General features: G+C 47.8%; 1 protein-coding gene across 2 annotated transcripts in view; it reads left to right on the top strand.

The window, feature by feature from the left end:
• The window catches only part of TMC6 (transmembrane channel like 6), a 72,349-nt gene that overhangs the window by 9,126 nt on the left and 48,429 nt on the right, over positions 1 to 14,794 (top strand). The window contains exons 2-4 of one of the 2 annotated variants that reach the window (XM_082272677.1): positions 3,689 to 3,755; positions 6,802 to 6,896; positions 13,981 to 14,058. In XM_082272677.1, coding sequence (XP_082128803.1) covers positions 3,715 to 3,755; positions 6,802 to 6,896; positions 13,981 to 14,058 — 214 coding nt within the window. In that variant the 5' untranslated portion in view covers positions 3,689 to 3,714. Of the gene's footprint in view, positions 1 to 3,376; positions 3,756 to 6,801; positions 6,897 to 13,980; positions 14,059 to 14,794 lie in introns of those variants that run through there. The other variant, XM_082272676.1, reaches the window with a different exon arrangement.

Here is a 14,794-nt window from a genome sequence, read left to right as displayed (position 1 = left end):
TGTGCCCATTATGAAGGGTTCCCGCCATCCCTGTGCTGAGTTCCCGGGTCTGTACACCTGCTGTGCTCATTATTAAGGGTTCCCGCCATCCCTGTGCTGAGTTCCCGGGTCTGTACACCTGCTGTGCTCATTATGAAGGGTTCCCGCCATCCCTGTGCTGAGTTCCCAAGTCTGTACACCTGCTGGGCCCATTATGAGGAGTTCCCACCATCCCTGTGCTGAGTTCCCGGGTCTGTACACCTGCTGTGCCCATTATGAAGGGTTCCCGCCATCCCTGTGCTGAGTTCCCAGGTCTGTACACCTGCTGTGCCCATTATGAGAGGTTCTCCCATCTCTGTACTGAGTTCCCGGGTCTGTACACCTGCTGGGCCCATTATGAGGAGTTCCCACCATCCCTGTGCTGAGTTCCCGGGTCTGTACACCTGCTGTGCCCATTATGAAGGGTTCCCGCCATCCCTGTGCTGAGTTCCCGGGTCTGTACACCTGCTGTGCTCATTATTAAGGGTTCCCGCCATCCCTGTGCTGAGTTCCCGGGTCTGTACACCTGCTGTGCCCATTATGAAGGGTTCCCGCCATCCCTGTGCTGAGTTCCCAAGTCTGTACACCTGCTGGGCCCATTATGAGGAGTTCCCACCATCCCTGTGCTGAGTTCCCGGGTCTGTACACCTGCTGTGCCCATTATGAAGGGTTCCCGCCATCCCTGTGCTGAGTTCCCAGGTCTGTACACCCGCTGTGCCCATTATGAGGGGTTCCCACCATCCCTGTGCTGAGTTCCCGGGTCTGTACACCTGCTGTGCCCATTATGAAGGGTTCCCGCCATCCCTGTGCTGAGTTCCCGGGTCTGTACACCTGCTGTGCCCATTATGAGGGGTTCCCGCCATCCCTGTGCTGAGTTCCCGGGTCTGTACACCTGCTGTGCCCATTATGAGGGGTTCCACCAACCCTGTGCTGAGTTCCTGGGTCTGTACACCTGCTGTGCCTGTTATGAGGGGTTCTCACCGTCCCTGTGCTGAGTTCCTGCGTCTGTACACCCGCTGTGCCCATTACGGGGGTTCCCTGTAATTAGAGATCAGTAATGAAAATCAAGTTGAAAAAAAATGTGCAAAATATTCTTTTATGGTGACTTTGTATCAGCGGAGAAGCGATGACTGATTCTATACTCAGCGCTGTGTAACAGACATGTATTGTGTGAATGTTGGGGGTTGTTGAGGACAATACAATGATTGTGAAGGAGAGTGAAGCCAGGAACTGACATCTCATAGAATATGATTCAGATGGGACTCTGCCAGTCAATTCCTGGAAGGCGAGCTATTGGGGTGCAGAGGGGGGGGAGGGGGAGGGGGGAGCAGTACATTCTGGGCGATCCTTAGCTTAAGGCTGCATTCACACTTGAGCGTATTGTTTTACCGCGTTTTTTTACCGCGATTTTATCGCGATTTTCAGACGTTTTTTTCAGGCGTTTTTGGAGGCAGGCATTGACATCTATCAAAAACGCTGGTAATCAGCCCAAAAAGAAGCTCATGTACTTTTTTCAGCTACAGGCGTTTTGCAAAACGCTCAGATGTGAACAGGGGCCATTTAAATGAATGGGGGTTTACTTGTTGGGCGTTTTGGAACGTTTTTTTTTTTTGCGTTTTTGGAGCTGAAAAACACTCAAAAACGCCCAGGTGTGAATGGAGCCTTAGGGGAGAATTCTGTCAGATCTGCTCCGATTCTAATAATGGAAATATGAGGTGACCACAGACTAGAGGAAACAGCAGGGAGAGGTATGTGTGGTGCGAAAAAGAAGAGGGGGGGGGGGATGGAGAAGGGGGAGAGAGAAGAAGAGACAAAGAAAGGGGAGAGGAGGAAAAAGTAAGGGGGGAGGAGGAAAAAGTAAGGGGGGAGGAGGAAAAAGAAAGGGGGGAGAAAGAAAAAGAAAGGGGGGGGGGAGGAGGAAAAAGAAAGGGGGGGAGAGGAGGAAAAAGAAAGGGGGGGAGAGGAGGAAAAAGAAAGGGGGGAGAGGAGGAAAAAGAAAGGGGGGGGAGAGGAGGAAGAAGAAAGGGGGGGGGAGAGGAGGAAGAAGAAAGGGGGGGGGAGAGGAGGAAGAAGAAAGGGGGGGGAGAGGAGGAAAAAGAAAGGGGGGAGAGGAGGAAAAAGAAAGGGGGGGAGAGGAGGAAGAAGAAAGGGGGGGGGGGAGAGGAGGAAGAAGAAAGGGGGGGAGAGGAGGAAAAAGAAAGGGGGGAGAGGAGGAAGAAGAAAGGGGGGGGGGAGAGGAGGAAGAAGAAAGGGGGGGAGAGGAGGAAAAAGAAAGGGGGGAGAGGAGGAAAAAGAAAGGGGGGGAGAGGAGGAAGAAGAAAGGGGGGGAGAAGAGGAAGAAGAAAGGGGGTAGAGGAGGAAGAAGAAAGGGGGTAGAGGAGGAAGAAGAAAGGGGGAGAGGAAGAAAAAGAAAGGGGGGGGAAGAAAGGGGGGAGGAAAAAGAAAGGGGGAGAGGAGGAAAAAGAAGGGGGAGGAGGAGAAAGAAAGGGGGGGAAGAAGGAGGAGAAAGAAAGGGGGGGGGGGAGGAGGAGAAAGAAAGGGGGAGAAAGAAAGGGGGAGAAAGAAAGGGGGAGGAGGGGGAGAAAGAAAGGGGGAGAGGGGTTAGGAGGAGAAAAAAAGGGGGGAGAGGGGGGAGAAGAAGAAGAGAGGGGGAAGAAAAGGGGGGGGGGGAGAAGAAAAGAGGGGGGAGAAGAAGAGGGGAGGGGGGAAGAAAAAGAGGGGGAAGAAGAAGAGGGTAGGGAGAAGGGAGGGGGATAATACCTGGGGGAGTTAAAGGGATCAGAGAGAGGATGGAGGCAGAAAGATCACTGTCAGGAGAAGTTGATCTTGCGGTCTATGACGTGTATATATATATGCAGTATATAGGTTGGGGGTAATCCTATGATGTATATGTATATATATATATATATATATGGTCCTATGACGTGTGTATATATATATATATATATGCAGTATATAGGTTGGGGGATAGTCCTATGACTTATATATATATATATGCAGTATATAGGTGGGGGATAATCCTATGACGTGTATATATATATATATGCAGTATATAGGTGGGGGATAATCCTATGACGTGTATATATATATATATATGCAGTATATAGGTTGGTGGGATATGAATTGTGACCAATGTCTCTCTGCCCCCCCATGAGTTGAGTAGTCACTCTGGGTGTCAAAATAGAGTCCGGAGAAGTCAGCTCCCCCTCCCCCTCTGCTCCCCATTGGCCGGTCACGTGCTCCCCTCCAGCTGTTACAATGTATCACCCCTCATGTCCGGTCTGCGGTCTCCCCATAGAGATCAGTACGGACCCGCCCCACCCCGCACACGTCACCCTCCCCCCACCTGCACACTCCCTCGGCAGACTCTGTCCGGACAGGTAGAAGGGGCGGGACCTGCATAGTCAAAAAGTCTAACAAATCCCCAGGGCACTCCCCCCCCCCCTCCTGAGCCGGATGGTATGGCCGTGTGTGAATGCCCCGGGGGTATGGATCAGACCAAGTTCTGCTGTGGGGGGTTGTAATAGTCCTGGGAGAGTGTGCTGGAAGCCGCAGGATCGCGATGTGCTGAGGGTTTGTAGGGTGGAGGGATCCCTTCTATGGGGAGTGTCATCCTTGTCCCTGATTGCTCCTCTCAGGTGTCATCCTTGTCCCTGATTACTCCTCCCAGGTGTGTGAAGATCTGATCCTGGCACCATGTCTGTGACTTTCCTGGTGGACATTCCGGAGGAGTTCAGGTGAGTCCATTCTATTCCCAATTCTACCATCCACACACAACTGACAATTCACTGGTGGGTGGAGTCACCTGCTGTTTGTTCTGACCCCACCCATGTTGGGGTGTTCCCAGTCCTCCTGTGTATATATATATATACACATACACTTATCAGCCATAACATTTAAAGAAAATAACATTGATAATGATATCTGAAAGTGGGTGGGATTTATTAGTTAGTAAGTGAACATGTTGTCCCTGAGGTTGAGGTGTTGAAAGCAGAAAAATGGGCAAGTGTAAGGATTTGAGGGACTTTAACAAGAGCCAAATTGTAACGTGTAGACGACGGTTTAGAGAAACGCCAAAACTACAGCTCATGTGGGATTTTCCTGATCTGCAGTGGTGAGGACCGACCAGAAGTGCTCCAGGGAAGGAAAACCGGTTAATCAGCGACAGGGTCATGGGCAGCCAGGGCAGGGAGGGAAGGCTTATTGATGGAGGTATGGGGGAAAGGCTCGTTGATGAAGGTATGGGAGAGAAGGCTCATTGATGGAGGCGGGAGGAGGAAGGCTCATTGATGGAGGTGGGGAGGGAAGGCTCATTGATGGAGGTGGGGAGGGAAGGCTCATTGATGGAGGCGGGAGGAGGAAAGCTCATTGATGGAGGTGGGAGGAGGGCTCATTGATGGAGGCGGGAGGAGGAGGTCTCATTGATGGAGGCGGGAGGAGGAAAGCTCATTGATGGAGGTGGGAGGAGGAAAGCTCATTGATGGAGGTTAGAGGAGGAAAGCTCATTGATGGAGGAGGAAGGCTCATTGATGGAGGTGGGAGGAGGAAGGCTCATTGATGGAGGTGGGAGGAGGAAGGCTCATTGATGGAGGTGGGGAGGGAAGGCTCATTGATGGAGCTATGGGGGGAAGGCTCGTTGATGAAGGTATGGGGTGAAGGCTCGTTGATGGAGGTATGGGAGAGAAGGCTCATTGATGGAGGTATGGGAGAGAAGGCTCATTGATGGAGGAGGAAGGCTCATTGATGGAGCTATGGGGGGAAGGCTCGTTGATGAAGGTATGGGAGAGAAGGCTCGTTGATGGAGGTATGGGAGAGAAGGCTCATTGATGGAGGTATGGGAGAGAAGGCTCATTGATGGAGGAGGAAGGCTCATTGATGGAGGTGGGGAGGGAAGGCTCATTGATGGAGGCGGGAGGAGGAAGGCTCGTTGATGAAGGTATGGGAGAGAAGGCTCATTGATGGAGGCGGGAGGAGGAAGGCTCATTGATGGAGGTGGGGGGGGGAAGGCTCATTGATGGAGGCGGGAGGAGGAAAGCTCATTGATGGAGGTGGGAGGAGGGCTCATTGATGGAGGCGGGAGGAGGAAAGCTCATTGATGGAGGCGGGAGGAGGAAAGCTCATTGATGGAGGTGGGAGGAGGAAAGCTCATTGATGGAGGTTAGAGGAGGAAAGCTCATTGATGGAGGTGGGAGGAGGAAGGCTCATTGATGGAGGTGGGGAGGGAAGGCTCATTGATGGAGGTTGGAGGCTCATTGATGGCGGTGAAAGATGGGAGGGTCATTGATGGAGGTGGGAGGAGGAAGGTTTATTGATGGCGGTGGGCGGAGGAAGGCATATTGATGGAGGTGGGCGGAGGAAGGCTCATTGATGGAGGTGGGCGGAGGAAGGCATATTGATGGAGTTGGGCGGAGGAAGGCTCATTGATGGAGTTGGGCGGAGGAAGGCTCATTGATGGAGGTGGGCGGAGGAAGGCTCATTGATGGAGGTGGGAGGAGGAAGATTTATTGATGGAGGTGGACGGAGGAAGGCTCATTGAGGAAGGCTCATTGATGGAAGTGGGCGGAGGAAGGCTCATTGAGGAAGGCTCATTGATGGAAGTGGGCAGAGGAAGGCTCATTGATGGAGGTGGGCGGAGGAAGGCTCATTGATGGAGGTGGGCGGAGGAAGGCTCATTGATGGAGGTGGGCGGAGGAAGGCTCATTGATGAAGGTGGGGAGGGAAGACTCATTGATGGAGGTGGGAAGGCCGAAGGGTAGGCTTATTGATGGAGGTGGGGAGAGAAGGCTCATTGATGGAGGTGGGGAGGGAAGCCTCATTGATAGAGGTGGGGGGGGGGGGAAGAAGGCTGGACTGTGTAGTCCGTTCCAAAAGAAGAGCTACTGGAGCTCCAATTGCTGAAAAGGTGAACGCTGGTTGTGATAGAAAGGTGTCAGAACACACCGAGCGTTTCGCAGTTTGCTGTGTATGGGGCTGTGTAGCCGCAGACTGGTCAGGGTGGCCATGCTGACCCACCTCCGCAGCCATAATTGCCTACAGCGGGCATGTGAGCATCACAACTGGACCTCGGAGCAATGGAAGATGGTGGCCTGGTCAAGATTGGTTTGAGGAACACAACAATAAATTTGAATTTACAGGATTTAAAGGATCTGCTAGAGACAGTCTTGGTGCCGGATACCACAGCATACCTTCAGAGGTTTAATGGAGCCCATGTTGCGACAGGGTATGGGTGGTCATAATGTTATGGCTGATCGGTTTGTATGGAAGGTGGTGAGAACCCTTTATTGGATGTACGTAGGATGTATAATCTGGATTAGAAGGATGTGAACAATCATCGGTGTGGGATGGGATATGTTTAAGCCTGATTCACACCTTGGCCTTCCAGGAAGACTCACAGAAACTTGCATTTCTACGAATGTTTCTGCAAATGTGTAAAAACAAATGTGCATCATTATGCAGGTGCTATTAAGACCACATGCACACTGTATTGTATAAAACGCATTTCTCCTAATAGGAGAAACACAGCAGAAAAAAAACGCAGTAAAGCCGCATTTTGCATGTGAAATTATGTTAATGAGCATTTGCGTTAATGCATTCTATTGGCTGGAATATTCATTTATTCTGGCCGATAGAATGTATTCGCACACAAATGCTATGTATCAGAAAGCGCAAGTCATGTTTTTTTTTTATCTGCATTTAAATGGGGCCTTAGAAGAGCGTTCCTGGAAGTCTATGCTGTGTGTGTGTGTCATCTTCATCCTCACATCTGTCTGGTCTTCTCTACAGCCCCACCGATGAGTGCGACATACACCATTCCTTCCAAGACGTCATTCAAGATGCAGAACAGGAAGCCTTGCTGGAGCTGCAGGAACGGAATACAGGTATGTCACCCTGACGTGTTTCGTCCCTGTGAAGATCAGGATATGGATTGCTGGGAGGAAGTGATGAGGACATTGATTAAAGCTGTTGCAACATACTTCCCTACAACGGAAAAAAGATAACAATCCTGTCTATAAACGTTTCCTGTTGGCGCCCTTCTGGTCTATTGAAAATGTTTTGTTATATCTGTCCAATAGGAAAAAGTACCTGTTGATCCTGCCAGAAATCATCCTGTGCTCTATTCTTCTGCTGTCCTATTTTGTTACATTGTTCCAGGCTCTCTCTGTGGACTACAAAACACCTCCTCTTTGTTATGAGGTTGCAGAGAGTAGGAGGTGTTCTGTAGTCCTGTTCTAGGGTGACAATGCTGCTCCTTCATAGATACAGTGCAGTCAGTGAGCGTTGTCACCCTAAGACAGGAAGTGTGTTACTGGCAGGATCACCAGGTGAAGATAAAGAGAAATGAGACTGAAAAAAAGAAAACAAATGCAGCCACTACATCTAAGGACTGGTAGTTTAGTGCAATATGAGAATTTTGTTCTCAAGCTTGGATACATTTTAAACCTCTAACTATACTATTCCTGGTACACTGGTGATCAGTGGAAAGAATGTCCCTTACAATGGTGATCAGTGGGAAGAATGTCCCTTACATTGGTGATCAGTGGGAAGAATGTCCCTTACATTGGTGGTCAGTGGGAAGAATGTCCCTTACATTGGTGATCCGTGGGAAGAATGTCCCTTACATTGGTGATCCGTGGGAAGGATGTCCCTTACATTGGTGGTCAGTGGGAAGAATGTCCCTTACATTGGTGGTCAGTGGGAAGAATGTCCCTTACATTGGTGGTCAGTGGGAAGGATGTCCCTTACATTGGTGGTCAGTGGGAAGGATGTCCCTTACATTGGTGATCCGTGGGAAGGATGTCCCTTACATTGGTGGTCAGTGGGAAGAATGTCCCTTACATTGGTGATCAGTAGGAAGAATGTCCCTTACATTGGTCATCAGTGGGAAGAATTGTCCTTACATTGGTCATCAGTGGGAAGAATTGTCCTTACATTGGTCATCAGTGGGAAGAATGTTCCTTACATTGGTGGTCAGTGGGAAGAATGTCCCTTACATTGGTGGTCAGTGGGAAGAATGTCCCTTACATTGGTGATCAGTGGGAAGAATGTCCCTTACATTGGTGGTCAGTGGGAAGAATGTCCCTTACATTGGTCATCAGTGGGAAGAATGCTCCTTACATTGGTGGTCAGTGGGAAGAATGTCCCTTACATTGGTGGTCAGTGGGAAGAATGCCCCTTACATTGGTGATCAGTGGGAAGAATGTCCCTTACATTGGTGGTCAGTGGGAAGAATGTCCCTTACATTGGTGATCAGTGGGAAGAATGTCCCTTACATTGGTGGTCAGTGGGAAGAATGTCCCTTACATTGGTCATCAGTGGGAAGAATGCTCCTTACATTGGTGGTCAGTGGGAAGAATGTCCCTTACATTGGTGGTCAGTGGGAAGAATGCCCCTTACATTGGTGATCAGTGGGAAGAATGTCCCTTACATTGGTGGTCAGTGGGAAGAATGTCCCTTACATTGGTGGTCAGTGGGAAGAATGCTCCTTACATTGGTGGTCAGTGGGAAGAATGTCCCTTACATTGGTGGTCAGTGGGAAGAATGCCCCTTACATTGGTGATCAGTGGGAAGAATGTCCCTTACATTGGTGGTCAGTGGGAAGAATGCTCCTTACATTGGGGAATTTTCTATCCTTCCCCTTTAAACTCTTCAGGGTGTGCAGATATGGGATTGTCTCCAGTGTATTTCTTGTGTTGTGCAAGATCTGTAAGGATCAGATTTCACTTAATCCATCCTGAAAATGATTCATAGCAGAAAGATCTGAACTATTTTGATACACGATTAGTCAGGTATGTAATGTTGACGAATGTAATGCAGCAATTTTCAGAGAATGTTGAAGGCCCATTCGCATTTCTCTTTCGTTCATTGATGAACACCGCTCCTGATCATAACCATTGGGATATACTGCCCCCTACAAGAGTAGGACATTATGCAGAAAAATGATCTGGCTACTCCTGTGGGGCAGCCCCAGGGGGTATACTCCCTCTCTCTGCTATAGGCACCCCTAGGACTGCCCATAGGTGTAGTAGTAGCCAGATTCTTTTTCTACCTAGTGTCCTACTCCCGTGGGGGGCAGTATAACCCAATAGTTATGAAGATCAGGAGCTGTGTCTATCAATGAAGATCAGAGAAATGGATTTTACGATAAGTCAAAAATCCAATTTTTACGCGCTCTAATGCGTTAATGTGCGTTGCATGGGGACAGGTCTATTGTTAGGAATAGGCAGCCAACATACCACAAGGGTCGAATAAATGTTCTTTTCACCTAAAAAAAAAAAAAAAAAAAAAAAAGACAAGGACGATTTGCTTCTCAAGACCAATTTCGGTACTAACTCAAGATGGAAAGCTCCTGGCTAAGCTGATTGTCAATAGACCAGCCACTCTCCTCCCGAAACTGATGTGTCCTGACCAGGTGGGCTGTATTTTGGGCACAGTAATGGGTATAACTACACATCCAGAGCATGTACTTGGCTTCTGTGCCCCATTGCACTGCCAAAAGGGATGCCCTTCTGCCCCCACTGACATTCTACATATCTTTAGAGCCTTTGCTGAGATCTTTTACCTTTCCTGGGCTACGCGTAGGCAGGTTTTTGCTGATGACCTAATCTTAATACTATCTGACTCCAGAAATCAAGTGCACAAAGAAAGGTCCATAAAGACGTGGATGAGTGAGTTTCGGGTGGAGGAACTTGACTGGCCTGCACAGAGTCCTGACCTCAACCCGATAGAACACCTGTGGGCTGTATTGGAGGGAAGACAGCGAGCCAGGCCTTCTTATCCAACATCAGTGCCTGACCTCACAAATGTGCTTCTGGAAGAATGGTCAATCCTTCCCATAGACACTCCTAAACCTTGTGTATGGCCTTCCCGGAAGAGTTGAAGCTGTTATAGCTGCAAAGGGTGGGCCAACTCAATATTGAACCCTACGGACTAAGACTGGGATGCCATTAAAGTTCATGTGCGTGTAAAGTGGTAATATAGTGTTTGTAAATAGTAACTAACAAAAGTAAAGGGTTAAGGCCCCGTTCACACTGGGGGGACACTACTTCCCGGGGCGACCTCATAGGTCGCGGTGCGCTGCTCGCACCGCGACCTCGGAGCGGCCGGCATGGACTTCATAACATTGAAGTCTATGCAGGTCTCTCCGGGTCGCCCCAAAGAAGCTCCGGGACCCTTTTTCTAAGTCGGAGCGACTTGTGTCGCTCCTATAAGAACGGGTCCACAGCTTCTCTATGGCAGGCGACCTGTCAGGCGACCAGGTCGCCTGACAGGTCGCCCCAGTGTGAACAGGGGCTAAGAGTCTTATATCATGAAGGTCTTTCGCTCATGTTGGCTCGATCGTTCATTATCGAGATGTAGGAGAGCTGAGCGGGGTTCACCTGTCACTGGAGCCTATGGATGTGGATGGAAGCACTCGGAGACCACAAGATGGCCAACAGTGGAGAGCATGTGGCCCAGGAATTTGTCACCTGTGTGGGTGTGGTTACGTGTTTCGAGGTGGGGTTGCCTCTTTGTCAAACCAATGTCCCCAGGATACCCATAGTGATTCAGTCTACCCACCGGGGACACAGACCTCACTAGACCTGGATCACTGTAAGCAGTATATGCTGCAAACCATTATTCTGCTTGTATATAAGAAAGTATACATCTTGTACACATATCCCTGCTCATCCAGAGCTATCCAATGGCTGCTCAACATTAATAAGAGCTTAGAATAGCCAAGTAGGAGAAGTCAATATAAAATGCAATCGTGTTCATCAATATGTAGGAATAAAACGTTTTACTTTTGAAAGGATGTAACTGGCATCTATACAGTGTGCACTTAATGGAAGTGCTGGGCAGACCATGTGACCATATATCAGGAACCTCAATGGAAATGGCTGAGTCCCAGTTGTTGCCAAAGCTGCTATTGATATGTGATATCTACATCCACCATATATAGTGCGGGGACAAGAACTCCACTTTTCCTTAACCCTTCTCTGTCCCACTCCACAATGATTTCATTCCCAGAAAAACATGTCTGCTGCCTTGGCCTCTTAAGAACCTAACCCCACACAGTGTATAGGAACAGGGCCTCTGTCCTTAGGAACTTAGCTCCCAGCAGCTGTCCCTTGTGATATTTCGGGAGTCCAGATCATCAGCCAGCCATGTGGTAAAATCAAGTGGTCTTTATTCCCTCCAAACAGGAAAAACAAAGTAGCTTCCTCCAGCATAAACAAAACAAAAGACAAAGCTATGGCTCACCACCAGCATACACTTGTCCCACAACAGGGTTTAAAGTCCCCGCCTGCTCCAGGCAGGGCTGCTGTTAGAAATCACGGGGCCCCGTACAGACTACCTAGCAGGGCCCCCCCAGGAAAATATTAAAGATATATTTAGCTAAAATTACAACAAAATCACTATTATTAGACACAAATATAACATAACTCACATAAAAACTATGTTAAATAAAAAAGAAGATGAGATGATAAAATATACAGGCTGGGCAGTTGGAGCTCAGAGATCAGAGAGACAGAGAGAGAGAAACAAAGTTACAATTTACAAATAAACTCCTGAGCAGAGATAAGTGCTGGGAGGGGGGCCCACACAGGGAGGGGGATTAGTGAGGGACGACTGTCTCTTTCTCAACAGATAAAAGCTGATAGCAGGGAGAGGGACAGATCAGATTCAGGTGCTGGAGGAAGATTTCTTTATTTGTTGTCCATCACTAATCCCCCTCTCTGTGTGGGCCCCCCTGTGTGCTCGGGCCCCCTACAAGAGGGCTGGTGGTCCCCCCCTATCAGCGGCCCTGGCTCCAGGGGTCCCAAAGGAAAGGTCACCACCACAACTCAGCAGTTTCTCAGTAACAAACTATATACTGCTCTTCCTCCAGTGTGTTCTGCTCCACACCACACTGCATGGACCCCTGCCGGCTTCTTCATGCTCTTTTCAGCCCTTTTCTTGCAGGTCGGTTAACTCTTTCGGGACCACAGTACCTGCAGTCAGAGTTAGAGGATCATCCTACTCAAAATCTCTCAGAGCTTCTAAATTTTAAGTCCTATACCAGGACTTAACAATCCTGAGAAGACTGTAAATCAGATTTCCCTCTTTACTGGATCACCCCTCACCCTGCATTGATAAGAATCCCTGAGTAGTCTACAGTGCCCTTTTCCATCACCTTTAAAGAGACCACAACCTAAATGATGGGGGCAAATACACTATATTGTAAAAAGCTTTGGGACTCCTGCCTTCACACGCACATAAACTTTAATGGCATCCCAGTGTAAGTCCGTAGGGTTCAGTATTGAGTTGGCCCACCCTTTGCAGCTATAACAGCTTCAACTCTTCTGGGAAGGCTGTCCACAAGGTTTAGGAGTGTCTCTGGGAATGTTTCACCATTCTTCCAGAAGCACATTTTTGAGGTCAGGCACTGATGTTGGAGAGAAGGCCTGGCTCGCAGTCTCCACTCCTAATTCATCCTAAAGGTGTTCTATCGGGTTGAGATCAGGACTCTGTGCAAGCCAGTCAAAAGGTAAAAGGCTGCTTTAGAGGGATATGCTTTGTTCATAAATGCCTGAAAATTGCCCAAAAATTGTATACAAGTCACCGTGTGGAGGAAGGCTGCCTTTTTAGTTATACTAAGTCACAGGTTTTCATTGTACACCATTACAACCTTCTAGCTGTTGGTGTCCTAATGACCAATGACATCATCAGTTAATACGGAAGATGTCAGTCATCTTCATATGATCTTTGTTTGACCCTCCCCTGCTCCTCTCCATCAGCACTGGGGTCACATAGGCTGAGTGATGGAGAAAAACTGAGGGAGTAGAGAAACAATGGAATACTAGTCAGTACCAGTTTGCAAAAATAAATTTGCTTTGAAAGAATAATTCACCTCTAATGTTGGGTCTCCTATTTGGACTTGTGGATGTTGCTGCATTATGTAGAACTATTAGAATAGCTTTAAAATTTTAGAATGGGGTGTCTCAAGACTGTTCATTATTTTTAAAGGGTGCCTCGAGATTGTTCGTACTTTTTAAAGGGTGCCTCGACTGAAAACAAGTTGAGAAACACTATATATAGTGTGTGCTTGTCCCAAACTAGAGCACTAAATGTTTTTTGTGTGCATTCCTTCCTTTCTCTGTTATCAACATGAGTCACTTCTGACAAGTTTTCCTGACACCAAGAGATTAAAAAGGTGTCAGGGGAGGAAACTCCAGCACACAGCCTGCGATTGACAGCTTCAGCTCTGTTGTGTGAATAGGGGTGTGTCCCCTCCATCCAATCGGCTCTCACTAAGCTCTGTAGTGTAACTTAAGCTCTCTGCCCCCTGTTTTCTGAAATCTGTATAAATTCTAGACTTTGGATGTAGTGAAATGAAGACTGCAAATACGAAGAGAGTTTGGAGGTGCTTGATTTACTCTCCCTGGAGAAGAGACGCCTGCGAGGGGACATGATAGCAATTTACAAATACCTCAACTGTGATCAGAGCATAGAAGAAAAAACGATCCAGTTGCAAGGAATGCATGAGGATACGAGGCCATACAATGTGATTAGAGGAGACGCGTTTTAACCTCAGGCTACGCAGGGGGTTCTTTACTGTAAGGGCTACAAGACTGTGGAACTGCGGGGAGTATGGCTACTTTTAAAAGACTCTTGGACATACACCTCAAGGACATTAACATTCAGGGGTATGGGAAATGATCACACCGACACAGGTTGGACTGGATGGACTATTGTCTTTATTCAACCTCAACTACTATGTAAATAGGTACATAAATTACACTTATAGGTACATACATTGTTCCCCCTCTGTGTATCACCTGAGGATACTCCACTGGGTGTATGTAAGCACTTTAAAGCAAAAGAACCCGTGTCCTTTAATAGTCTGATGGCTGAAATGTGGCGTGATCTAATTTTTGTGGTTCGTGGTTTGTATGATGAATGTTTAGCAGGTTGTGTTTGACTCTTCTATTCTCCTGACAGGCCACACATCCCACAGACATGATGAGCACTACCTGGCCACCATGAGAATCCTTGCCAACATGCCAAGTCGTACAATTGGTAGGTACAATGAATCCTATATAAAATCAATTGTTCTGTATGCATGCCTGTTCCTTGATGTGACAATGCGCCAATAAAATACATGTACAGTCATGGCCAAAGGTTTTGAGAATGACCCAAATTAATAATTTTCACAAAGTCTGCTGTCTCAGTGTTTTTAGATCTTTTTGTCAGATGTTACTACGGGATACTGAAGTATAATTACAAGCATTTCATAAGTTTCAAAGGCTTTTATTGACCATTTACAAGAAGTTTATTCCAACAGTCAATATTTGCAGTGTTGACCTTTCTTTTTCAAGACCTCTGCAATTCCCCCTGGCATGCCATCAATCAACATCTGGGCCACATCCTGACTGATGGCCGCCCATTCTTCTATAATCAATGCTTGGAGTTTATCAGAATTTGTGGGTATTTTTGTTCTCCCACCTCCTGAGGATTGACCACACGTTCTCTATGGGAATGAAGGTTTCCTGGCCATGGACCCAAATTGTCGATGTTTTGTTCCCCAAGCCCCAAGAGTGGTACTGGTACTCTCTGGGTTGCATACACATTATATATGTAATATCTAAATCCACATGTCATATAATCTGATGATATTGTACCTATCGGTACTTAGTTTCAATTAATACATTTTTTATCATCTATGACATATATATGTTTTTCTAGTCTTGCTCTTTGTCCGTATCTACACTTAGATATACACAATTTCTAGCTCTCCCGATATTATATATTCCCA

This window comes from Pelophylax lessonae, assembly GCF_965119305.1.
Source record: "Pelophylax lessonae genome assembly, chromosome: 11".
NCBI lineage: Eukaryota > Metazoa > Chordata > Amphibia > Anura > Ranidae > Pelophylax > Pelophylax lessonae.
Note: the sequence above shows the minus strand (reverse complement) of the source record. Positions and strands in the feature narration are given on the sequence as shown.